Source organism: Hippocampus comes, unplaced genomic scaffold (assembly GCF_001891065.2).
Source record: "Hippocampus comes isolate QL1 unplaced genomic scaffold, H_comes_QL1_v1.1 scaffold202, whole genome shotgun sequence".
NCBI classification, from domain to species: domain Eukaryota; kingdom Metazoa; phylum Chordata; class Actinopteri; order Syngnathiformes; family Syngnathidae; genus Hippocampus; species Hippocampus comes.
In genome coordinates, this window is record NW_017805829.1 from 630,308 (window position 1) to 656,505 (window position 26,198).

At 42.0% G+C, this 26,198-nt stretch overlaps 1 protein-coding gene across 2 annotated transcripts; it reads right to left on the reverse strand.

The window, feature by feature from the left end:
• Positions 1–408: 408 nt before the first annotated feature.
• Positions 409–25,858, reverse strand: tapt1a (transmembrane anterior posterior transformation 1a). Of its 2 annotated transcripts, XM_019887448.1 has the most exons (15): positions 25,443–25,858; positions 24,105–24,235; positions 22,520–22,638; positions 19,947–19,979; positions 18,668–18,830; positions 17,876–18,011; positions 17,511–17,608; positions 17,271–17,340; positions 15,240–15,320; positions 9,738–9,847; positions 9,614–9,673; positions 9,482–9,550; positions 9,328–9,404; positions 6,617–6,777; positions 409–3,606 (listed from the first exon to the last, which is right to left on the reverse strand). In XM_019887448.1, the coding sequence occupies exons 1-15, from the start codon at positions 25,690–25,692 to the stop codon at positions 3,299–3,301; spliced, it is 1,866 nt and encodes a 621-aa protein (XP_019743007.1). In that variant the 5' UTR covers positions 25,693–25,858; the 3' UTR covers positions 409–3,298. The 2 variants fall into 2 exon arrangements, with proteins under 2 accessions (XP_019743007.1, XP_019743008.1); XM_019887449.1 differs by lacking the exon at positions 19,947–19,979 and having other exon boundaries at positions 25,443–25,849.
• Positions 25,859–26,198: the final 340 nt, after the last annotated feature.

The window sequence follows — 26,198 nt, forward strand, 5'->3', positions numbered from 1 at the left end:
ATTTTACAGTATATCCGTGTGAAAGGGGCAGTCACATGACATTAAACACACTTCAACGTTGACTGACTACTTTATCGAGTTGGTGGTCAGATTGACTTGTTGACAGGTAATCAAATGTGTGGCCTACACTCGTGAGGCAAAAACTAGTCAAAAATGAACTGATGAAGCAAGAGCATCAGAAATGACTCAACTAACTCTCAGGCCTGTTTGGGACTTGTACAGACGATGACAACACACCTACAAAAAAAACAAAAAAACAAAACCCTCCCAAACCAAAGAAAAACAAGCCCAAAATAAAAACAATCCAAAATAATGACAAGTAGCATAAACGTTGTGACAGCTAGAGCGTTTAAATATTTTCAACAATATGGAGGGACAAAACAAGTAGAGTCATGATCACTTTACCAGTGGCAACTCCCCAAAAATATTTTATTACATTTTATAATTACAACAACTGCAGTTGACCAAATAGAAAGTCTCTCTTGCGTATCCCCCCCCTCCCCGACATGGCAGGAAAGTACCTTAAATAAAATTAAATAAATCATACCTGACATGTCACATCTTGCATCAAATAAAAAGCGGATTATTCATATTTCTGCAGGGAACAAACAATCGTTTCATTGCAATCAAAATCAATCCGGAAACATTCCAGATGCCAAGGCTTTCATTGCGAAAACCCTTCTGACTACGGCAAGGATGTAAACAAGACGGCGAAGGCTCACGAAGGCAACGAGCCCATTTGCGCCATCAGTGCTAAAACTACACGGGCAAAAGTATCAGGACAGCAGGCAGGACGTCGAAAGAACGTGCCAGAGTTGATCCGCCATTTTGGGGCGAGAGCAGCGTTCATGCTTCTGAGAAGCGACTGAACTTAGATTTATGCAGTGGGAAGAAAAATAAATATCAACAAAAACAAGGCGGTCATTTTGTGGAATCTCGATGTGAAAAAGGCAGCAGAAATATAAACCCAATTCCAATGCAGTTGGGACGTTGTGTTGAACATAAAAACCTGCACACCGAAAAGACAAATTGATGAACTCGATTGGTTTTAATAAATAATCCTCAACTTTGAATATTATGCTGGGACAGGTGTCACAAAAGAGTGAGAAAGTGGAGGAATGCTCATCAAACACCTGTTTGGAACATCCCACAGGTGAACAGGCTAACCGGGAACAGGTTCAGAGAATCTGGAGAAATCACTGCATGTCAATGGCAAGGCCATTGGCATCAAGGTGTCAAGGATTATCACCGCATGGGCTGAGGAACACTAACGTGAGTGGATACATTTCGGCGCTGCATACATAACTGCAACTTAAAACGCTGCAATGCAAAGCAAAAACCCAATTATCAACAACACAAAAATGCAGCCGACTTCTCTGGGCCCGGAGCTCATCTCAGATGGACTGATGCAGAGTGAGGGAGGGAATAAAGTGTTCTGTGGTCTCACGAGTCCACATTTTGGTAAATTGTGGATGTCGTGTCCTCCGGGCCAAAGAGGAAAAGAACCATTGGGATTGTTATGGACGCAAAGTTCAAAAGCCAGCATGTGTGATGCTACGGGGCCATGTTAGTGCCAACAGCATGGGTAACTTTCACATCTGTGAAGGCACCATGAAGGTACATAGTGCTTTTAGAGAAACATATGCCGTCATCCATGAAGCATAAAATATGACAACGCAGACCTCGGGCTGTTGAACAGCTGAAGCTGCACATCAAGCAAGGATGGGAAAGAATTCCACCAAGTAACTTTCAACAATTTGTGTTCCCAGCTCCCAAATGTTTCTTGCATGAAAAGGTGCTATAACACAGTCATAAACCTGAAAAAGCTTTTTTGGAATGTGTTGCAGCCATAAAATTCTAAGTTGATGTTTATTTGCTAAAAACAATAAAGTTGATCAGTTTGAAGATCAAATATCTTGTCTTTGTAGCGTATTCAATTAAATGTAGGTTAAACATGATTTTGCAAATCGTTGCATTCTGTTTCTATTCATTTAACACAACATCCCAACTTCATTGGAATTAGGTTTGTCGATGGTAATTTCGCAGAATGGGAGGATGAAAGTAATCTGTATGAAGAAGATTATTTTGCATGGTCTCTCGATGTAATATTCTTGTCATTCTTCAAGGGTGACCAAGGCTGCTATTCTGTCGGATCCGTCTGAACGAGGGAGCAAATGTGCATGATTTATGTGTGAAAGTGGCAGATCTCTGTGTGAATAAACCTATAATTTGGAGGATCTCTGTGCAAAAGAGAGGGCAATATTGCATGGTCTTTATGCAAAAGAGGTGGCAATTTTGCAGGATGTCAATAAGAAATATGCGGTAACTTTAAAGGGTTTCTGTCCGTCTCTGTATGGATAAGGCTCTCTAGGATCTCTATGAGAGGTGGTAATCTTGCAGGATCTCTGTGTGAATGTGACAGTTCCTACAAGATTCCAATGAATAAGGTTCTGATTTTGCAGTGCCTCAGTATGAAGCTGGTGATAGTCTTACAAGCTGCAAGATCAGTGGAAAAAAAAGAAAAAAATGGATGTGAATATATAGTGTAACAGAGTAGAGGTGTTACTAATTTTGGTCGTTATGTGAAAGGGGGCAGGAATTGTGCAGGGTCCTTGTGTGACATGACAAGGGTTTTCTGTGTCAGAGGGGCAGTTGTATTCCTACATCAAAGGGTGTAAGTGGTCCTAATTTTGCACTGTGCGTGAAAAAGGCGGTGATTTTGTAGGCTCTCTGTACAAAAAGTTGTGGTCATTTTGCAGGGGCACTGTGTAAAAGAGGCAATACTTATACAGGGTCTCTGTATAAAGGGAGCTGGAATTATGCAGGCTCCGTTGCAATGAGGCAGGAATTTTGCAGGCTCTCTTTGTGAACCATGCCGTAAATTTTCTGGGTGAAAGAGGCATGGGAGCTGTGCGAACTCAACTGCTTGCTGGAAAGATGAGCTTCTCTTTGAAATTGAAGCAAAGAAACAAAAAAAGTAAACGTAATTATTGCAAATCATCAAATCAAAGGAACAAGCGTGACTCGTCGTCAAGGTCTTGAGAAAGCGTAAACCCCGTTTTGTGCGCCACTGCGACATTCAGGATGGGAATCCTTTGGAGTCTCTCGCGGAGTCCCCCTTCAACCATTTGTGTGGTTTCCAGCTGTGCTCTTCCGCACATTGAAAAGTGCTCCTTTCAAATCGAGCTCCCTTACACACTGGTTATCAGCCCGCTGAATCTTGCTGTCGTGAAACGTCTCGAAACGACAGCAAACTACCACAACGTGCATCCAATGATTTACTCTTGTGTCTTTTCGCTCAGTCGATGCGGTTGCCGCAGATCGTGAAACGGTCGATCTCCAGAAGGTCCTTTTTGGGAGCCTTGGGCCTCCCCTCAGCCGCGTGCTCCTGCTCCTCTTTCGGGGGAGAAGCAGCAGGCTGCTGGGGTTCCGGTCCAGGAGGCGGATGGTCAGGACAAGGAGAGTGGGGTGCAGGCGCTGAGGCCGAAGAGTCAACGGGAGGCAGGGGAAAGTCCCACCTCGGTGCTGGTTGGGTAGTCACTGAGGAAGAGGAGGGTGATGAGGAAGGAGGAACAGAGGGCGGCTTCGGGTTCAGCTTGTCGTCACCTGTGAAGAAGAAGTAAACACAGTGAGTGACTGCGACGGTCATGTTCTACTCCGGGATATAGCTGTCAAGTGACTCACAAATCGCATTTCAATCCCGTGACTGAGTTCCCGCATTGCCCGGGTCTGAGTGTTGATCACCCGCCACAAAGCATCAAGCACGATCGGTAACTTGCCCATGTCGAATAAAGCTGCCCGCTTCTACTGAATTTTGCAATAAATCAGGAAACTGCCAGCTCCAAACAACAGGATACGTGTCATTAGAATTCCATGAATGTAGACATCATCTTCCACATCCTCCGGGCAGTATTGACAGGCTTCCACTTGTTCCAGACATCAAAAGAATAACCGGCCATGAACATTCCAAGGTTAAAAGATTTTGGATCATGATTTCATGTTTTAATTTAATGAGAAAAAAAAAGGTGAATAAAAAGGAAAAAAATACAATTGGCAAGAGGTGGTTAAATTGCAGCGTCTCAATGTGTAAAAGGCAATCATTTTACATGGTTCTGTATAAAAGCAGGGGCGATTTTGTAAAGTCTCTGTGTAAAAGTGTCAGCGACTTTGCAGGCTCACTGTGATCTCTGTATGAACGAGACAATTTTGCTGAATCACAGTAACAGAGGTGTTCATTTTACAGCACCTCTCTGTGAACGAGATGTTACATTTTCAGGGTCTCTGTAAAACTGAGCGATTTTGCGGGATTTGGGAGGGAACATTTTGGGTAATTTTCTCGAAGAAAGACACAGAAGTACAGCGTAGCATTTTGGTACAAAGCCACAATGATAACGTCCCAATAATAGTAGTGGACCCCAGCATGCTAACGGTACAGAACCTGTGGATTTTTTTCCGTTTGGTTTTTGTGGAAATATTTAATACTTATCAGTGTCCTTTTGAATTTTTGTTTTGTGTTAACACGAAACAAAAAATAAAAAAAAAATTAAAAAAAATTTGCAATTTGCAGGCAGGTACAGTACCTATACCGCGCAAATTGCATGGGTCCACTGGAAAAATAAAAAACGAGAGTAGCTTTCAGAATCTACACAATATCATGGACCCCCCCCCCACACACACACACACAGGCTAAGTAAATAAAAATGTGTGTACTTGGGCGGGCTGGTGGTCCAGTGATTAGTGCGTCGACCTCACAGTGCAGAGGTACCGGGTTCAATTCCAGCTCCGGACTCCCTGTGTGGAGTTTGCATGTTCTCCCCGGGCCTGCATGGGTTTTCTCTGGGTCCTCCAGTTTCCTCTCACGTTCCAAAAACATGCATGGTTGGCTGATTGAACACTCCAAATTGTCCCTAGGTGTGAGTGTGAGTGTGAATGGTTGTTCGTTTCTGTGTGCCTGCGATTGGCTGGCAACCGGTTCAGGGTGTCCCCCGCCTACTGCCCGAGGACAGCTGGGATAGGCTCCAGCACCCCCCGCAACCCTTGCGGATCAGAAAATGAATGAATGAATGTAGTACTTGCGCAGGGTCTCAGTGTGAAAGAGCCTACGCCCATTGAGTTGTGTAAAACCTTTCCGGGGTCTTTGTGGAAAACTCAGCAGTCAGAGGTAGTAACTGTGGTCTCTACGCGAGTCTGAATTTGCAGGTTCTCTGTCTGAAAGTGACAATTACTTTGCAAGTGGAGGACATTTTTCAGGAAATGAAGTCATTTCACAGGATCTCAGTGTGAAAGGCTCCAGATCCAAGGACATTGCATTGTGCCTTGGTGAATTTTTGATGCTCCTCGAGCTCATGTTTCCGTTTTAATAAAAGTTACGTGCAAACGGCTGATGTCGAACTGCTCGTTGCCCTCATCTGCCCTGCGGATGAACACTCAAAAGCAGATGGTGTGTCGTTGTGCTGTGCGAATGGAGGTGATTTGAAAAAACTAAGACATGCGCTTAAACATATTGTGCGCCGGAGTGGCACTTGAGTAAAGGCGAGGTTGAAAGTGAGGTAAGCATGGCAAATGACGGCGCTCGTTCGAATCCCAGCTGAAAGATATGGCGCCTTGTCCCTTCTATGGATCCAGATAAAGCTGAGAGGAAGTGACATGTCGTCTTTTGTCACCTCAAAGCTCCTGTTGAGAAGTGTGGGCGGAACCATGGGTGGAGGTGAGAGCCAAGGGGATTTGGCTGCAAATGACGCCGCTGCTTCCAGGAAAACATGTGACTGTTGGTGTTTGGCCTGATGACGGGCACGTCTAAAAGCTGGCCGGCCCAAACTGCACTATTTGTGCAGTCTTACAAGATGAACAACAAGCGTCAGTGGGCGTCCGCCTCAGATTGTTTTAACACTACCCACATGTTGAAGTGCGCCCGTATTGAAATGGTGGTCATTTCGCGGGGATCTCCCTATGACAGGGGCAATCGTGCTGCAAGCTCGCCATGTGATACAGGTTCACATTTTATATGGTCTCTGTGTAAAAGCAGGAGCCATTTTGGAGGACCTGTGTCAATGTTGTGGTTAATTTTCCGTCCTTTGAAGAGTCTCTGAGTACTTTGTTTTCTTTTGCATTGGTGGTAATTTGACAGGATCGCTGTGTGAAAGAGACTCTTGCTTTTCACTGTCTCTGTGTGAAAGCTTCTCTCATTTTAGAGGATCTCTGCATGGAAGGAGTGTCATTTTTCAGGGTCTCTGTGTCTGTCTCATGGCTCTATTTTCGAAAATTGTGTCCCAGCGAGCTCACTAGTTTCAGCATGCGGCATCCACAACCCGAGGATTTTTCATTAAAAGGGAAAAACTTTTCCGTCGTTAGAAGCAGTTTCGAATCCATTCAGAGCTTGTTGTTTGCCATCAACATGATTAGGGAACGGGGATTTTCTGTGCCAATCCAAGTTCTAATTTCTATACCAGAATCGCAGGACCAGCCAACCTTTGATAAGAAACTTCTACTCTGGAAAATATGGTATTTTCCAGGGTCTTTGTGTCAACGTGGCTGTGACATTGCAGGATTTTTGTGTAAAAGAAGGGGTAACTTTGTAGGATCTCTGTGTGAAAGTGGCAGTAAAATCATGTATTACCTGTGGGAGGCGTGGTCGAAGTGTTGTTGTTGGGGGTCTTGGCTGAGGACGACGTGGCGTGGGGCTTCGCAAACAATTTGCCCTCCATGTTGGCCCTCTTAACGTACACGCATGACTTGCCCAGGAGCACGATGCTGTTCAGCACCTTCAGTGTGACCAATCTGCGGCGAAAAAAGTGGTTATTTGATCAGACCTCTGTGTGAAGGTGGCGGAAATTTGGCGTAAAAGAGGCATTCTCTACAAAAAGAAATACTTTTGCAGGGTCATTTGTGAAAGAGGGTATTATTTTACAGCGTGTATATATGAAAGATGTGACCATCTCATTGTAAGTAAAAAAAATTCTCAATAACGTTTATTGGTCAAACACTGGAAAGGAATTTCATTATCCATGTGAAAGGGGACCATCTTACAGGTTCTCATTGTTAAAGAGGTGGAAATTGTGATGTGTCAGTGCAAAAAAGGTAAATTTGCAGGGTCTCTGTGTGGAAGTGTGGCATGGCACTTTGCGAACTCAACTGGTTGTTCATCTTCAAATGATTGTGATTAAAATTCTGTGAAAGTGATTGTGGCACAAAAGCACGTGTTCAGTGGCGTGTAAAACTACTACTGGTCCACTGCGATGCATTTGTGGTCCAAGTGTGCCATCATCAGGGCTAAACTGGGCGTCACTGATGACAGGCGGACAAAATTAGGTCCGCGGAACTGCTGCCTGCTGCTGCATGCGGTGAGGTGTGAAGAGCAAGCGCATGTCGATGTGGCCGAACTGTTGCTGGGGCACAGCAGTGTGTTGCAGCAAGGGCTATTTTTAAACCGCCGAGATGCCAGCTGAGATGACAACATCGTACTGTTCACCCCGAGGGGGAAACTCTTCAATGGCGCCGGCCCGATGAGATACGGCGAACGAGCATGGGGAGAATGCGAGGACACAGTATTAATGCTTATGTAATGGTGGCGTGCGTGTGTGTTGTGTGGGAATATTTGAGTCAGTTCTCTGACGTACGATATGCATGCTTTGAACAAAAATAGATGCAAATACAAAATGTGTCAATGGACATGGCAAAAGCTTTAGATTGCATAGCGGTGGGGGAAAAAAAACCTCTGAGCAAGAGGCAGGCGATTTAAAGGATCATTGTGGAAAGAATTGGTAATAGTTTTGCAGGATCTCTGTATGAGGTGGAAAATTTTCAGGGTCTTTGTGTGAAAGGGGGGAAGGGGCATTTTCTGTAATCTATTCTTGAATGTGAAACAAATGATAATGTTCCAGGACCGTAAAAGAGGCAGCCGTTTTCCAAGATTGTTTTGTTAAAGAAGCAATAATTTTGCGGGATAGGTTTGAGGGTCTCACAGGGTCTCAGTCTGAAAGAAGTCAGCAGTTTTGGGGATCTCAGTGAAAGAGGTGCTTATTTTGCAGTCTCTGTGTGAAAAAACCCCATGACTTCAAAGGCTCTCCATGTATGAGAGCTATTCCTGTGTGAAAAAAGTGGGATTTCGTAGGATCTCAGTGTGAAACGTGTGCTTATCTTAAAGGGACTGAGTGAAAGAGGTAGTCCTGTTTGACAAGGAAGGTCATTTTTCAGGATCTCACTATTAAAGAGGTGGTACTCTTGTCGGTAATGTGTGCAGCATCCCAGTGTGAAAGAGGAGGAGGTAAAGGACCTCACAGCAGAGTAAAAGAGGCTGTGGCACTCTTGCATGGGCACTATGTGAAAAAGGTGGTGCAGTGTGAAACTGGCAACAATTTTGCTGGATCTCAGTGTGAAACAGGTGGCAATTTTACTGCATCTCTGCGTGAAGGACACAGTACTGTAACAGAACTTAAGTGCTAAAGAGGGCGTCATTTTGCAGGACCAGTGGTCATTTCGCAGGGTTGCTGTGTGAAAATGACAGATTTTGGAGGAGCTTTGCATGAAAGACGTCGAGTTCTTATTTAAAAGAAAACACCAGCAAAACACATTTTGAAGCTTTTCAAGGACTTTTCAGCTGTGCTAAATGACATTTAAATTAGGGTTAGACCGGGGGTCGGCAACAGGCGGCTCCAGAGCCGCATGCGGCTCTTTAGTGACACCTAGTGGCTCCCTGCAGCTTTATAAAAAAAATGTTTGAAAATGGAAAAAGATTTTGACAGTAGGCTAATATAGCTCAAATAGATATAGATACATGTTGCAGCTCTGAAAAAGGAGAGCTGTGGTATTGTTTTTTTTAAACGTACACTTTATTTATGCTTTTAACAGTCTCGTCAAACACAGACACGTCTGCGTCCGACTCCGTGCCTTCTCTCTTCTCGTTCAACTCGAGAGGCGTTCAAAGACAGCCTCCGAAAAATGGAAATTCATGATCACTTCACTGACACTAAGAAAAGCGAAAATAATACACCAAAACAAAAAAATCAAGCGAGGAAATCACAAAATAAATTCTATGGGGGCGTTTGTGAACACACAACAAAGGATTGAATGACATAAACAATTCTGAGACAGTCCAGTCTCCTACATACATACAGTATGTGTTTCCTTCATTGTAAGTTTTATAGAAGGCTTTTCGTTTTTTGCGGCTCCAGACATATTTGTTTTTTGTTTTTTTTTGTCCTTTAAGGCTCTTTCAACATTTTGGGTTGCTGACCCCTGGGTTAGACATATAATGCCAGATGCACCAACTTCTGACCATTACTTATTGGTTTGCAGAAGCAAGCAACTGGAAAGTGAATTGTGTCTTACCCGAGATAAAAGAGGAACACACACGTGTATGACAGCGCTCCTCGCACCTTCACTGAACTCATGACCACCCGGATAAGCTGTTCAAACACAAAACGAAAGGTGTTGACATCCTGTATTTGCAGGTCAACAGCGTTTAGAGGGCGCGCCATCTTACTAGCACAGCCAAAGGCAGTGGGATGAAGCCCATCCGGCGTGCCACGGAGTCGCTGTAGTCCGTGTAGGCCTAACACAGAAAACACTTGATGTCAATGGAGCGACAGCACAATCAAAAGAAACTGCCGCTTACGTTTTTCTGTCGACTGCTGACGAGATCAAAGGCTAGGCTGGCTCTGTATTCGCTGTAAACCTGATAGAGGACATGGCGGACGTAAGAAGAGGGAGGTCCGAGAAAAAAAAAAAAGAGTCCTTACATCCGCCGTGATGTCATTGAACTTGGTGATGAAGGCGTGTTTGATGGCGTCAACGGCCACTTCGGAGGTGAGGACCATGAAGACATCAGGAAACAACACCCAGAGGTGCTCTGCGACAAAGGAAACGAGCACAATCAATTAGACAATTGAACCAATGTGAGAGTGAATTGCGTGTCAATTATACATGCGTGACATTGTTTCTGTATTTGCAAGATCATTTTAACTCATTATTGTTAATCTTTGCTCGTTAAATGATGATTCTAGACACATTTTCATACTGCGATTTTTGAGTTATTGTGCGGTAGAAACCTCCGTTTTCGTAGCATGACTTAAATCAGTCATGTCCCAGAACTGATGAGTGTTCATTCAAAGCATTCCGCAAGTTATGACGGCAAAAAGTATTCCACAATGCAATAACCCTCCCGGTCTGCTCGGTAACATCGGGTTAGCACATTAGGTCAAAAGTCAGACCTTCAAAATAAAACTATCCAGTATAACAATGGTTTCACTAAACTTCATTTAGCCAGACAGCATGCACGGCACCACACTGGGACTTGGGGACGCTCGCCCCCGTCAGAAATCTGTCCAGCTCACATTCAGCTCCCCCAGCAATTTATTTACAAACCCATTTCCAAAGAAGTTGGGATGTTGGTTTGCAAATTATGTTCAGCCTGTATTGAATTGAATACACTGCATAAGACAAGATAATTAATGTCTAAACTGATAAACTTGTTGTCTTTAACAAATAATCATGAACTTTGAATTTTATGGCTACTTCATGTTTCAAAAAAAGCTGATACAGGGTGATGTTTACCACTGTGTTACATCACCTATTCTTTTAAAAACATCCAATAAACATTTGGGAACTGAGGACACGTCTTATTGAAGCTTTATAGGTGGAATTCTTTCCGATTCTGTCACGATGCGAGGTGGTGGTGGACCCCAAAAAGCAGGCAGGAGGAAGGAGCAGGGTGTACTTGAAAGACTGTATTGAAACTCAGAAAAAACTAAATCCAAAACAAACAAAGTCCAAAGTATCAAACAAAACACATGACTGAAGATAAAACATAACACTGACCAAAACATGCCTGAAACAAACATGACAGCAGCAGACAAACGGCAACAAACAAACATGACAGTAGCAAAGAGCAACAATGACCCGACACTGAGTGTTCGGGCTGGGAGTCCTTTTAAAACACTAATTACATAATGACCAACAGGTGTGCAGCTGCAGGGAGAGCCCTACAGTGCCACCTGTTGGTAACAAACCGAATCATGACAGATTCTTGTTGATTAATAGCTTTTGCTTTGCAGAGTAGAGTTTTAAGTTGCACTTATGGATGTCGCGCCAAACTATATTTACTCACATTGGTTTTCTGAAGTGTTTCTGAGCCCATGCGATCATTTCCTTGACACAATGTCGGTTTTAGATGCAGTACCATCTGAGGAATCGAAATGATGTATGGCGCCATCCAATATCTGAACCGCTTATCCTCCCTCACAACGGTTTAAGATGATTTTTTTTTTTTTTTTTTTTTTAAGTTCACAAGTAACCATTTCATTCTTCTTCCCAGGTTTGTGCTGCAGCTATACCCCATGTGTGTGTTTGCGAGGGCAGGGAAGGGCAGGGTGAGCCTTTCAGTTACTTGCACATTCGGGGAACATTCGGAAATAATCCCTGCGCGGGCACTGATTCACTGCGACGGTTCGGAAATTTAAGAGCGTTGTTCAAATTCTTCGTTTGGCTATTCAGAGTGCAGAAAATGCGTGGCGCTCCGACTGGGGACACGGTGCGCCAGCACTGGCTGTGTTCAGAAACTAATGAGGGCGGAGTGTACTCAACCCTCTCAGAACACACTCAATCTCAGAGTCCTGCGCGGACATCAGAGTGAATTTTCGAATGTGCTTTAGGATAGCGTTAGTTTGCAGTCCCTTCTAGCAACGCACGCTTAGTAATACCCATAATAATTAACCCCCACAAAAAAAAAAAAACATCTCCCAGTCTCCCGAGGAGGAAAGAAGAGGCGATTGGAAAAATGAGCCTGGTCCAATGCCTCAAGGCGCAACACCCGCAGCTCGTATGTGCAAAGCCTTCAAAACAGTTTGCAACAAGCATTCCCTAAGAAGTGCAGCATAAAACAGGGAGATGAATTTGGATATTTCTGTCACACAGAGCAGTGCGCACGAAAAATGCAAAGATCTTATCAATTACGGTGACTGGACCGTCGAGTCCGAATCTCAAGCTTCGGGCAATTTCATAAATTATATCAGGGGTCACAAACCACTGGTCTGCAGACCGGTAGTATTTGGTACCGGGTCACACAGAAACGGATCTGCAAGCCGTGAGCACATTTACTCCACCAGACGTGGCGGAAATGTGCGTGATTCTAGCCAATGGGAGTCCTCTTTCTAACATTGGTTTGCAAGTTGAAATGAACAGAATCTGCCAATAAATGAAAGAAGAAGCAGTAAACAGAATGTGAGAGTAAATTGCCCAAACGCGTAGCTGATGGGCAGCCATGACTTCCGAAGATGACGCTATTTGACAAGGGAGCGCCTCCCAGCGTTATCTCCAGAGCAACGTGGCGGAAGCTGTTGTTCATGACATGTCGTCAAAAACAAGACGATACAAGAAACCTGTTGATCGCTAATCGCTAATAACTAGCCGGCAGCCACCGGATGAAAGCAACAATCAATCGCGTCATATTTCATCAGTCACGTTTGTAAGTAGCAATAATGCTAACGCCGTAACGTCAATATTATGTTTATATTATAAGGCGTATTTTTTATTCCTGATTGGTCCATTTCTTAGTACTTCACTGTGTTATTGTATTCTACATTTGTTGTACATTAGAATAACACTGTTTGAAACAAATGAAAAAAAATCTGTGTTTCTATAGCATTATAGAACTATAATTAGTGTTGTTGTCAGTACCATTGCTTGAAAATTGGCAATTTAAAAGCAATGAAAAAAATGGTCACCGGTCCTCGAACAGCATGTTGTCTCAAACACAAAAAAGGTTGGGGACCATTGCCTTATATTGAATACGTCTCAAGCTGCGCACTCACTATTAGTGTGGGTGAATTATACTTTTATTTAAAAACAATAGAACCTCTCCAGTGACGTCATGAAAATTGAGGGGGTGGGGGTTCTCACCCTTTGTGAAAAGACTTCTTTAATAAGTTCTCAAGGGATGTTCACAACTCATTCAGTTGATAGAACTCCAGTACTGAAGTTTGCATAATAGGCTTTGTGCCCATTTTCACAACTAAACATTGCCATTCATTATAGGGAAATGACTAATGACATAAAATGGGCTTGGAAGCTCATTCAGAGGAAAGCTTGTTATACTAGCTTATCACGACCAAGCATTCAAGAGAGCGACCGTGACTGATGAAAAAAGGGTTGGAGCGAGCGCGACGGTGTCACAGCGTGGCTGACAGGCTGCGTCTGTCAGTCAGCGCCCGCGCATTTGCCTTCAGGAGCGTCTAGGGGAGATGACGCTTGTCACGGAGCTGTCAATTGGGCTGTCATGCCTTCGCTGCTCAAGAGGACTCCCCCTGGAGGACAAAAGTGCTCACGGCTCAGCATGGTTGCTCGCAACTGTGGAGCCATCCACCGACTGCATATGACTTCTCTGTGATATTCTGTTTTTGTCAGTGCTGCTAGTGAGTTCTGACTACAATATTTGGTTTGTAATTGAGCTTATATTTATTTTTTGATACCATATTACGGTTGAAATGACTTAATTTGTGCTGAGGATTCTGCTTCTCAATTATTTCCATTACGCTCCCTGAGGAAGAAGAAAACACCCCCCCTACTCTAAAAGTTCCCGGGGGTCACACATGCCAAGCCCTTTGTACTGCACCACCTCAGAGTGCCCCGCTTCACTATGTGAGAAGGACTGGCTAAGGACGATTCAACTTTGTAGTGTGTCGTGTGGATAAATGTAATGACTGTGCTCAAGATCAAACTCTGAATCATAGTAAAACAAACATCCATCCATCCATTTTCTGATCCGCTTATCCTCACAGGGCGTTCTGGAGCCTATCCCAGCTGTCTTCGGGCAGTAGGCGGGGTACACCCTGTACTGGTTGCCAGGCAATCGCAGGGCACACACAGAAGAACCATCCGCGCTCACACTCACACCTCCGGACAATTTTATGAGTGTTCCATTAACCTGCCATGCATGTTTTTGGAATGTGGGAGGAAAGTAGAGAACCCGGCAGGGGAGAACATGCAAACTCCGCATGGGAAGGCCGGAGCTGGAATCGAACCCTGCACCTCTGCACTGTGAGGCCGACCGAACCGTTGAGCACAGGCCGTCGTAAAAAAAACCAAACAAACAAAAATAACAACCTTGGTTCAGTGCGCTTTTTTTTGTATTTAGTCATTAGTCTGTAAGTTAGTAGGCCAGTTGACTCCAATGATTTTCGCACCGCAGACCGGTAGAGACAAGTGCATGCTTTTTGTTTTTAAAGCATTGGTACTGAAAAATAAGGTAACTAGAGAGTACTCAAGATATGAAATACATTTTCAAATGAAAACAAAAAAAGATGACTTGGAAAAGCAGTTTGGAAAAAGGATGGTTGGATGGATTTTTTTTCATTCATTTCAAACATTTTTTTATTCAACAGCGCAGCAAATGAACAATGTAAAATAACAGAGTGTGAACTACTAAAAACTGGCCTCTCAGGAATAATGAACATGCCTTGAATGTAAACAGACATTTTATGTAAAGATCCTACCCATGGCGTTCACATCACAGCGACTTGCAAATATGCATGATCAAAAGATGACACTATTGATTGATGCTTTAGTCCATTGGCTGCACGGCTATTTAGTAGAGGCTATAGTGCTTACGCTACGATGGTGGCAGGCTATTTTTTTTCATGCTTTCCACATCTTCCAAATTTGTAGGAGAACACACCCTGGTTCAATTTCGATTCTGAGGGGTGGATGTGCTTTCATTCATGCATCAAAGAGTGGAAAAAAAAGATTTCAGAATCCGCATCTTGATTCAAATGCTCACGATTTCCAAATCCACGATTTCCTCATCAAACCATGTGCCACCCATCAACCAAATTGAGTTTCTGTATATTTTCGAACAGACCATTACTGTAAACCCAAAGCACGCACTCTACGTGGGATAGGAATAGTAAAAGCCTGCGGAGCAAGTAATTGACTCCCCCTGCACCACTCATAAAAAGGTTTATTGTGTAATGAAATTGCTCTTCCTATTTGTGTGTATAATAATGTTGTCAGACTTCTTTTGCTATAACCTATACATTTGTCCACTGTAAGACCCAATTAATTCAATGTTGATTTTTACTGTCATAAATCTTGCTACAAATCTGTCTGCCAAGTTCTGATATTTTCCGATCACAAGCAAATCTCCACTTTCTCTTTGAAAATTCTCAAGAGGAAGAGGAAACCTTTGGGGAATACTGAGCCAAGTAACTACATGACATATTTATGAACACAGTTTTCAAAATAATTACCCAGATTCCACGAGAACTGCTCCATATTCCTCAGACACACGATGAGCATGAGAACGTAGCTGGTGAAGCGCTCTTTGATATCTGGCGGGAGAAGACGAAATAATGTGAAACCATAACGACAAGTTCTGCTGAACACTAACGACCTGTCACATCACGCTTGTCAAGAAAATGGCTGCCGCTGTCACAACCAAGACATAGATAGCTTCCAGGACATTTCATGTACGGCTGTAATAATACTTTAAGCTCTAAGCACATAATGGGTTCAAAAAGGCTCCAAAGAGGAAATAATAGTAGAAAGCCCCACTGGCCTTTTACACTGTGTGAAACTGGCAAGTACAGTAGATCCTGAGAACATGAACATGGATGCACACAACATTGTGGAGTTGTCGACTGTTGTAATGTTCATCGCTATTAAGATTTTTCACCTCCATATTAGGCACTCATGGTAGAGAAAAAGGCTTAACATCACTTCAAGATGCAATCGCTACAGAGAGAAAGCTTCTTCAATAAACCCTTCTCACTGATGTCACTTTACACGCGACACTTAGTTTGCGGTGCCGTATTTGAGAACCCGCACGTCGAAGGGAAACACAGAGAAGCCTTATCCAATGTTAGCGTTACCAGTCATGTTGGGTGGATCTTTGTCTCATAATAATGAGTTATGTTGCTTTTGGTTAACACAGAAGGTCAATCAATACTTCAATGATATGAAACGTAATTCATGAAATCGTTTGTGTCCGGATAAACGCTGAACGGCATTAAAGCCTTTCAAGATAGAGCTTAGCTTGCTAGCTGCTAACAAAGAGAGGCGCTTTGTTGCAACACATTGCCCAGCAGACATTTAGTCTTAGCTTAAAGTGTTGTGATTGTCATGTGAAAATGTCAGCAAGACAGACGAAAAATGTTCTGTGATATTTCATTAGTGTGTAAAATGTGTATTCCTACATAATTAACAGATTAATAATGAACGTCAATGCGACCTAAAACTTACATGGGTATGCAAAAAGTAAGCATCATGTCTACCTCGAATTTACAATCAAAGGTTCATCTCCTGACCAATTGCACAGAAAAAAATGACCTGATATAAAGTGATCAGAGCACATCCTTGTATGTTTGGATGGTGAAAAGTGGTCACGTTGAGGATTTTATAGTCTTTGTGGTCGTCTTCCTTCACACAGCCGCTTTGTTTTTTTCCCCCCTAGTTTCAACAAGATTTCAACCAAAAATCACTGCCAGTATCAGAAAGAATGATTTCTCTCTACTCTGTACTACTACTACTACAACTAAAAGTTGAGTGATTCGAGCAACCGTAAACCTCACAGTTGTTCACCAGTGTTGTGAACACAAGACAGACTTGGCGACTATTTTGCCTCTATTACCTCACTCGAACATGGATGCCTTAGGCCACGGCATACAAATGTGACGTCAGAGTAGAAGGGTTGATACGCACAGGGCTTCCTGTCCATCTGAGTGACTGTTTATGTACGTTGGTAGGTGCTGTCGTTTTGGTTTGCAACAGTACACCACAGAAAATTTAAAAGCAAGAAAAAAAGTAATTAAATTAAGAGTGTGTATTATTTTATTTCAGCAAAGTTACGTGGCAAATTTGACTTGATAAGATTTCTGAAAACAAGCTACCAAAGTAGAGTTGTGGTACTATAAGGAAAATATCTGTAAAGTTATTTTCTCAATATGTAGGAAAAATGTCCATCACCTGTTTACTTATTTTAAGTTAAACCTGCTCTGTAATTAAAATGTCAGTAACAAGTTATGCTATCAAGATTCAAGATTTAAGTTACAAATGCTTCCCAAGTGAATGCTCCTGCAAAAACTGCTCCTTTAGAAAAAAAGACTTACTAGTGAACCAGCACATTTTGCCTTGATTTGAGACATATTTAGCTTTGTTTCATTTTGAGTTTTTCTAGCGCAAGCTAGTTTTACACAAGGATAAATAATATAGAGGAGGATATTTTGGAATGCATTGCAACTTTGATCGGTTCACTCCTTATAAGATGCTGAAGCATATCTTACCGCTGTTGGACATTTGGAACAAGTTGTTCTTCTCGAATTTCTTGAATACGCTGCCTTTGATCTCCACAAACTGTGAAATGAGAAGCGGTTACGTTCCTTTTGCGCTACTTAAGCGTCATCACACAAAATAACCTTGTATATTTTAGACTCCTCCAAGAATGTGTGTGTGTGTGTGTGTGTGTGTGTGTGTGTGTGTGTGTGTGTGTGTGTGTGTGTGTGTGTGTGTGTGTGTGTACTCACGTTGCTTGACATCATGATGGTAAGCAGGGACTTGTTATGCGAGTTGAAGGCGACGTTTAACGTGGAGGCTTGGACCATGATGAGAATGGCGTGGAGGACTGGGTATGTGATGCTCAAGAAAACATTTAAGCAGTAAAAGCCATGACAAAAACAAATTGCAGTTATAAATCAGTGTCATTTTGTTGTTAAAAAAAAGGACATATACACATATAGGTACTGGAAAACATCTCCCTTGTAAAAAGTTCCTCGACCCAAAAAGTGTGTGAGAATCCCTGATTTAAAGTAAGACGCACAAAGGCAACCAACAACCTACAGCTGGTGGTCACACATTTTGAAACGCTCATCCTGCCCCTCTGGAAGGATACAAACATAAAAGACGGCCATGAGGAAGTGAGGGATGACTCCGATGCTGTCCCTCTTGCGCTCTTTGGGCTCCGTGGCAGTCCAGTAAAGAGCGTCCAGGATATCTTGGCCGAAGGAGGAGAAGAGGCGATCTGCCACCTTTCATCAAGGATGATTTTATTTGCCCATGTGAAATAATGGAAATAGATGAGTTCCAGTCTCAGGTCAAATGGTCACCACATGTAATACCGAAAAAAATTGTGTATGTGGAAAAAAAAATTGAATACTGAAAAACAGAACAAAAAAAACTGTTACGTTAATCTAATTTAACATTAATCAGTCTTGCGTGATGTCATTCATGATCAATCTTTTTCCTTAAGTGTTTCAAAAAATCTAAATGCGTGACTCAACTTAATTTATTGTACTTGAGAATTGACAACATTATAAACTGAGCTCTAATAGGATTTGAAAAGGAATCTATACTGACATCATGCACAAAATATAATGCTGAGTCCATCACTCTTTAGGACACGCCCCACTCCCACCCAAAAGCCATTCTTAACATTGCATCGTGAAAGAGAGCAAGCCATTTTCAACACCTTATACATACCCACGTGAGAGCCAATAGCACCGAAGAATATGAAAAGGCCAAATTTGGAAATTTCAGCCTCAATTTTACTTACAAATAGCCTGATTCAGACTGAAATCTGGCCCTGTTTAACTGAACTCAGATTCCGAGTTGTGTTATAAATGGCACAATGAATTGTACTTTCTACCATGCACCAAAAGAGACTTTAACATCGCTCCAATAGCACCTCCAACATGTTGTAGATGAGGTAGAGCTTGATAACGGACTGCCCTCTGATTAGGTGGTACATCATGGCATAGTCCACGTAATGCATCATGGAGAAGCAGAGCACCAGGATGAGGCCTTTCAGCATGTCGCACACCTGCGCCGGCTGCAGCAGCCTCGATCCACTGTGAAAGCACACAATCATGCCCATGACTCAACTAGATACTACGTCCATCACTTCCATTTATTCCACTATTCCATAAAGTCCTGCATGCCAGACATCAAAAGACAAACTACTAAACGTGCAAAAAAATATGTATATTACTGAATAAGACAAATAACCACATTTAGCAAGCCCAGTGTGAACATTGATGCTTACATTTCCAGTGCTTAGGATCAAAAATGCAACTTTCCATACTAGCATTTATGGTGCTGTGACAAAAGAAGCCTGACAGATATCACAGCTATGAACAAATTTAGCGAATAAAAAGCGAAGGCGTAAAAACGCCGGCTCTCTTGTTGGTGGCCATCTCTGTGTAAAAGAGCCGGGCAAGATAGACTCTTTGAATTGACAGATTAGGATTTTAAAAATGAATTACTTTACTGACATATTTATATCACACATTACAGTATACACAAAAGAGACAGCCTCAGTATGTAGAGGATGTCACCCGAGGCAATCAATACATTTGAGTTTAAGTAGCTTTTGAGCATAGCCACTCCCACCACACATCAGCACCACTGCCTGACTCACTACTCCTGTCCTGTCTGCTACTTGTCACATCACTTCATCATAGGGTGAAGCACTGCCTTCCCATTCTACATATAGATAAAACTAAGGAAGAAGTCAAGCTGATGCCATGCTGTTCTACTTTCGATGGCACACAAGTTATGATTGAAACAACAGCGCCTCTTGCTGGTTACAGCCAAGTAGTGCATTCCATTGATCCTCGATGCTTCCAAAATGCGTCAATTGGATATCAAGTAAAAATTTAACAGAATTTCTCCTACTTGTTTTCCATATGAAAGACTCTTCGGTCGCATTTGTCAACTTCAAAGGAGTGCAAACATATATCAAGGATGTTTTTTTTGTTTTTGAGCAGACAACACGGAGGATGAACATGCACTCCGTAGTCTTCCGCTGATGTGGTTGAAAGCAATACCACTAAGGTGCTGTTAAGTGAGCTGCAATGATGAGCAGCTGAACATCTAAAGGGCACGATGGAGATGAGGATGAAGGTATGGAGATGGTCGGTTGGTTGGTTGGGGCTGTGAACATGAATAAGGCGGAGGGAGCATACCTGCTTCTTCTGCAGTAGGGGCATGTGCGTGCCCTACAGTAAGAGAAGGGGGAGGACGGGCACAAACATGGAGGAGTTGCTACAAGATTTAGTCATTAATTTTTTTTTATAGATAAACGTGTCTATCTATCTGTGTGTGTGTGTGTGTGTGTGTGTGTGTGTGTGTGTGTGTGTGTGTGTGTGTGTGTGATATTTAAGAATACAGTGAACCTCACTACTTCGCTGTTCGTTTTTCGCGGGTTCAGTGCATCAAGGATTTTTTCAAACAAAAAAAAAAACAAAAAAAAAACAAAAACAACTTTTTTTTTAAATATACATCTGGTACAGTACTGTATATGTTGCTCTATGTGACTCGCTGTTGTTTTACAGCTGCTCGTGGACCGTTTGCAGAATTTTTTTTTTTAACCTGTTAATTGGTCGCTACTTCACAGATTTTCGTTTGTCGCGGGTGGTTTTGGTCCCCATTAACTTCGATAAACGAGGGATTACTGTACCAAAAAAGATGTTTTCCAAAAAGTTATTCAATTGACAGTGTCCAGAAGCTTGGAAATTGTACTGAGGAAGCCTTTTTGGCTATCAACAAAAAATATATATTTTAATTCGTTTTTGTTTATTTGTACAAAAACACTTCCCTGGAAATACAGTAGTAAAAGTATTTGCCCCCGACCTGAATTCTGTTTTCTTTTGCATATCTATCACACACAAAGATTTCAAATCCTCAAACCAATGTTAATATCATTCAGAGACAACCTAAGGAAATACAAAATGCAGTTTTCAAATGACAATTCAATTTCTAAATGCACATGAAAAATCCAAACCTTTTTGACCCACAAGGAAAAGTAATCCCGCCCTGAACCTAAAAGCAGGTTGTGCCACCCTTGGCAGCAGTAACTGAAAGCAAACTTTTGCGATAATTGGTGATGAGTCTTTCACATTGCTCTGGAGGAATTTTGTACCACTCTTCTTTGCCGGATTGTTTCAACTCCGCCATATTGGAGGGTTTTCCAGCATTAACTGTGTAGCATTTCAATGTAGCATCTCAATTGGATTTAAATTCGGACTTTGACGTGGCCACTGTCAAACCTTTTATATATATTTCGGATCGTTGCTGCATGATTCAAGAGATTGAGGGCACGAACTAATGGCTGGACATTCTCCTTCAGGATTTTCTGGTACACAGCAAAATTCATTGTCCAATTAATCACAGTAAGTTGTCCTGGTCCTGAGGTAGCAAAGCAGCCTCAGATCATCACAGTGCCACCACCATGCTGCACTGTTGGCATCGAGTTCTTTTAATCAAATCCTGTGCCATTTGTAAAGGCAGATGTAACGGGCCTCACACCAACCAAAAAGTTACATTTTTGACTCGTCAGTCCACAGAATGTTTCTCTAAAAGTTGTGAAGATGATCAAAATGTTTTAGGGCCTTTGTATTCTTTGCTGACAGCAGTGGTTTTCACCTGGCAACTCTTCCATGGATGCCTTTTTTGGCCAGTGTCTTTCTCATGGTAGAGTCATGAACACCTGCAAGTATTTAGATGTTGTTCTAGGCTCTTTTGTGACCTCCTGGATGTGTCGTCGTCGAGGGCTTGGAGTAATTTTAGTTGGTTGTCCATTCCTGGAGAAGGTTTGCTACTGTTCCCAGTTTTCTACATTTGAGGACAATGGCTGACAGTGGTTCGCTGGAGTCCCAAAGCCTTGAAAGTGGCTTTGTAACTTTTTCCAGACAGATGGTTTTCAATCACTTTTTTTCTCATTTCTTCTTGAATTTCTTTGGATCGTGGCACGATGCATTGACTCTTGAAATCTTGTAGCCTACTTCGCATTCTGAGACAGATTCTATTTAAATGATTTCTTGATTCAACAAGTACGGTGGTAATCAGATTTGGGTGTGGCTTGTGAAGTTGAACTCACCTTTCCCAAATTTGTGCTCAGTCACAGTGACTTTGTGATTTCACAAGGGATGGGGTGGGGGCCAATAACTTTTTTCACAGAGGGTCACAAAGGTTTTGATTTTTTTTTGTGTACCTTAATAAATTGAATTGGCATTCGAAAAAAAACTGGACTAACCTTGGGTGAGTGATATTAAAATTGGTTTGATGAGTTGAAAAATTTGTCTGTGATAGGTATAAAACAGAAATCAGGGGGGGGAATACTTTTTCATGGCATTGTACATACACATCCATCCAATCATTCTCTGAGCCACTTATGCTTACCTTATGCTGCACACAAGTCAGGCGAGTGTACAATACGCCATCAGCGACTACTTTTTATTTTATTATTTTAAAATTGTAATTTGTAAGACGACATAAAATATTGATAATTAATTGCTTGTCTTTTAATTTTCAGTTTAAAAAAATGTTTTAGTTGATGATTATTTTATTTTTGTTATATTGTATTTTATTGTGTATTTCTGGGAAGTGAATCATTGTTTGCATGAATGCACTTCCTCGAAACAGATGACGAGGACCAACCGTTCCAGCACTGTTTTAAATTTCCCATGAAGACAGAGAGACTTAGCACAATATGAAACTGTTGCTCTGTATACGTGTGTGGATGTGTGGTGTTTCTGACCTTAAGCCACAGCAGGGCAGAGTGAGGAGGCGGAGCACAGCCAGCAGCACCCTGAGGGGCAGCAGTGTGAACACGTACAGAAAGGCGTCCACACACAGGAAGAAACCAAAGATCATCAACTGCAGTATAAACACAACAATCGAAAATTATTGACAACCGAGGTAGATCTAGAGCAACAATCTAAACAACATACTTCTACGTGAGCCCCAGCTAAAAAATAGTTTTCTCGTCATTTTGGTGCCGTGAGGCAACACGGCAACAGCCTCTTAAAATAAAACTAAGTCGCAATGTTTCGACCTCGGGAGTTGTGAGCCAAGTAAAGATGGACAACAATGATGGAGTCTGTGTCAGTTTCATCGAGCAAATAGGAGATATGTTTATAGAAAGACACACTCGGAAGATAAATAAATTAATGTGTGGGTCAAGCTGTTTGACACAGTGAATGTACAGAGTTCTACTATGTTTAGACACATTCCTCTCCGGCCTCATCGTAGTCCAGCAGGGAATGGTGCGGAAGTCGGAGCTATTCTCCAGACTGCCATCTGGTGCCTCAGGACAGAAATAGCAAACTATTTTAACTGAATTCATTCATAATGAACATATTGTCAATACAGTTAAAACTAGAGCTGATCTTACTATCTTAAGTGGTGCCTGGAGATGTGAGTGCCTTGAGTCAGAAGTTTTTCAAGAAACGACACTTTTTTTTTTTTTTAACTGAAGACACAAGCAGAGCTCAGCTATACTCGTCAAGAACCAGATTGATGTGTGAATCACTCAAAAGAGTTATCCGCAGTATCACTCTGGGACTGCTCCAATGTGATCTGCTTAGGAAAGGCGGGCCATTCAGTACAATACTTTGCGCTGATTGGGCGCTGCAGCAACTTGTGCACGCCTAACAAACTTTTGTTTTGACCAAGCCCAGTAACGGATGAAAATGTCATCCCCGGCACGCGCCTTGTATTGACCAGCCGGGTCCTCTTATCTCATTTGGCACAGACGGCATCATGGCGTTGAGCTCACAAATACAGCAATAATTCAGCTTGCAGCTAAGATTACGACGTTGTGTGCTTTGGACCCCCACCATTAGATGATGACAGCAAACTTACATCAAGCCACCATCAATTCATATTGGTTTCCTTGGTATGGAAGTACAAAATCAGTTGGTGACAGTATTGCACATTAAGCGTGTTTGCCAACTTCCAAAAGACACCACAGAAAAAGAAGGAAGGCCAATACATTAAGTACCGTCAAGTTTTGTGCCTGCATTTTCCGTGTTTGCAGGTTATGTAGAGAGGAAAGGTTATTACTGTGTGGTTTTATAAAATACAAAATAGTCTGAGTGCAACTTTGTGAGTGGAACGTTTAAAAAAACAAAACCAAATTTTGTTTGTTTTTCCTTTTTTTCGGGACGAGCTGGAATGGATTAATTGCAATTCCATTCATTTTAACAAGCAGAGATGATTAAAGTTATGAGTGTTTTAAGTTACGAGTGTGGACACGAGGTGAATTAATTTTGGGTTCATTGTTTTTTTCCATTTTTTTCGCGATGGCGGGGGTGTGTGTGTGTAGGCGCTGGGGGGACTACCTTTTCCAACTCTTTGGGGATGCGCATGCACGTGTATACCCTCTCCCGACGCTCGGTGTACTTGGCCTCATTGTGCTCCAGGAAGTAGCCACGGGTCAGCTCCGTGCAGATGAAGCGGGTCAGTGATGAATCTGGAATGAACACATCCCTCATTGTAATGTCTACTATTGTGACAACAATAGCTATTCATACACAGAAGGTTTCACAATGACAATTGAGAGAGTGTTGTCATTCTCGTTATCTTTACAAACATGCAGAACTGTGATACAGTTGAATCCGGCCGGCTTGTATGAAGTAGGGCCCAAGAGACAATGGATTTTTTTTTTTTTTAAGGCTGATGCTTATTCAGATAAGATGATTTAAATTCTGATGAACGGTTATTTCGACGATTCCTCATAAATATATATATACCATGAAAAACACAACTTTTCTGGTACTTTAGTTTACAAGTTTACAAGAGTTAGATATGAATTATAAACAGCACATTTGACTATTTCTCACTACTTTGGCCATTTTGTTGGTTTTTTTTTATATAATTATACAACAGGGAGGAAAAAATGGCAAGAAAAATCAGCCATTTTGTTCTACCTGTTATTACACGTCAGTAGTACAGATTGACAATTTGTTGTAAATAAATAATTACTACAATAAGTAAAAACCACGGAAGTGAACGTGAATCATTTCGCATTAGAGGTTGACACTCATTGCTGCTTTTAGTCGCCGCCTGACTTCGCCCCCTTGGGGAATTTGGCATAAATGTCAGTCGATTTCATCTTAACTCAAAGCAGAGATCCTTGATCAATGAAAACAGACCATTAATTGGTGACGCGGAAGAAAAATAAAATCATCATCAAGTCAAGTCAAGCTGTATTGTCAAATATGCTCCATGTGCACCACACAGCACAGATTAAATTACTTTCCTCTCTCAACCACAGTGCAATCATGCAACGCATTGAAACACACACAGCTAAAAATAAGGGCATCATTCAAGCCATCTACCCTCTTTTCTCAATTGCTCTGGTTTGGAAAGGAAGGTTGATTGTGGTGGAAGAGGACGCCCCGGTTTTTGTCACTCAGAATTTCGTGTTTCGCCGTGACGAGTTTAAATTTAGTTTCACGGTGCGTTCACGGACTACCATAACGATTTGTTTTTCTTCAACATTTAGTTTTATCAAATGAGCATTCAGGTCTAAACGTCCCAATTCGACAGCCCCTAAGCCCTTAAAGTTTTGATCACTTAAATCGTTAAATATTTAAGGAGCATGGATAAATGTGAAATGCTATGGTTTTGGTGTTGCAGTGGTTAAAATAACAATAATGGGGGTGTGCGACGTTTACCTGCCGAGTGGTCCCTTGGCTCGCGCCTGATTTCAGCGCTAATGTCGTAAAAGCCCAAGGTCTCGGGCAGTGTCGAAGAAATAACGACTTTTCCCGACTTGCTCCCATCTTGCCACGGTCGCGGATGTTGCTTGTTTTTGCGCTCAGTGTCCGCTTCTTTCTCTTTGTCGTCTGACAGCTCGGTCCCAGGCGGGTCGGCCATCTTTACTGTGGGACCAGACTTTTCTGTGTCGCACCGTTTTGACGTCATAAAACTGACGTCGACCAATGTAAACACTGCAGGACGCGACGTAAATCTTTAACGCTCGTTGGTTATTTGTTTTATTCTTTAGGTGTAAATATGTGTTTTGCTAAATCAGTAGTTTTGATATCTTTTGATTTTATTGTCTGTTTTACAGCCCTCAAGCCATATGTTGTACATTATCATTATGTAAATCAGTCGATTAAATAAAGTTTTTTAAACTGTTACCATTTTACGACTACGACTTTGGTTATATTTATTCTTTACATTTAAACATTCAACATGTGATATCTTATTGATCAATATATTTTTTATCTATAATTTTTTCTGAATTTGTTATTGCAATGCACACGTGTTTTACTTTAATGTCTGATACCTTTCTTGTAATAATGAAGTTTGTGGAAAAAAACATGTCACGACGACTTTACTTGAAGAGACATCATCTTATATTGTACAGTATATGCAAATTTACAAAGTGTAGTATTAGATTATACAGTATTAGTTTTTATTTTTAT

What these genes read in the sequence shown, in the direction of transcription:
- tapt1a (XM_019887448.1), bottom strand. Translation starts at nt 25,692, where the DNA reads ATGACGTCAAAACGGTGCGACACAGAAAAGTCTGGTCCCACAGTAAAG. An exon ending in CATGGCCGTCTTTTATGTTT is followed by an intron (nt 17,609 to 17,875) that starts GTATCCTTCCAG and finishes TCACATACCCAG; the next exon opens with TCCTCCACGCCATTCTCATC. An exon ending in CACTGCCTTTGGCTGTGCTA is followed by an intron (nt 9,405 to 9,481) that starts GTAAGATGGCGC and finishes GTGTTTGAACAG; the next exon opens with CTTATCCGGGTGGTCATGAG.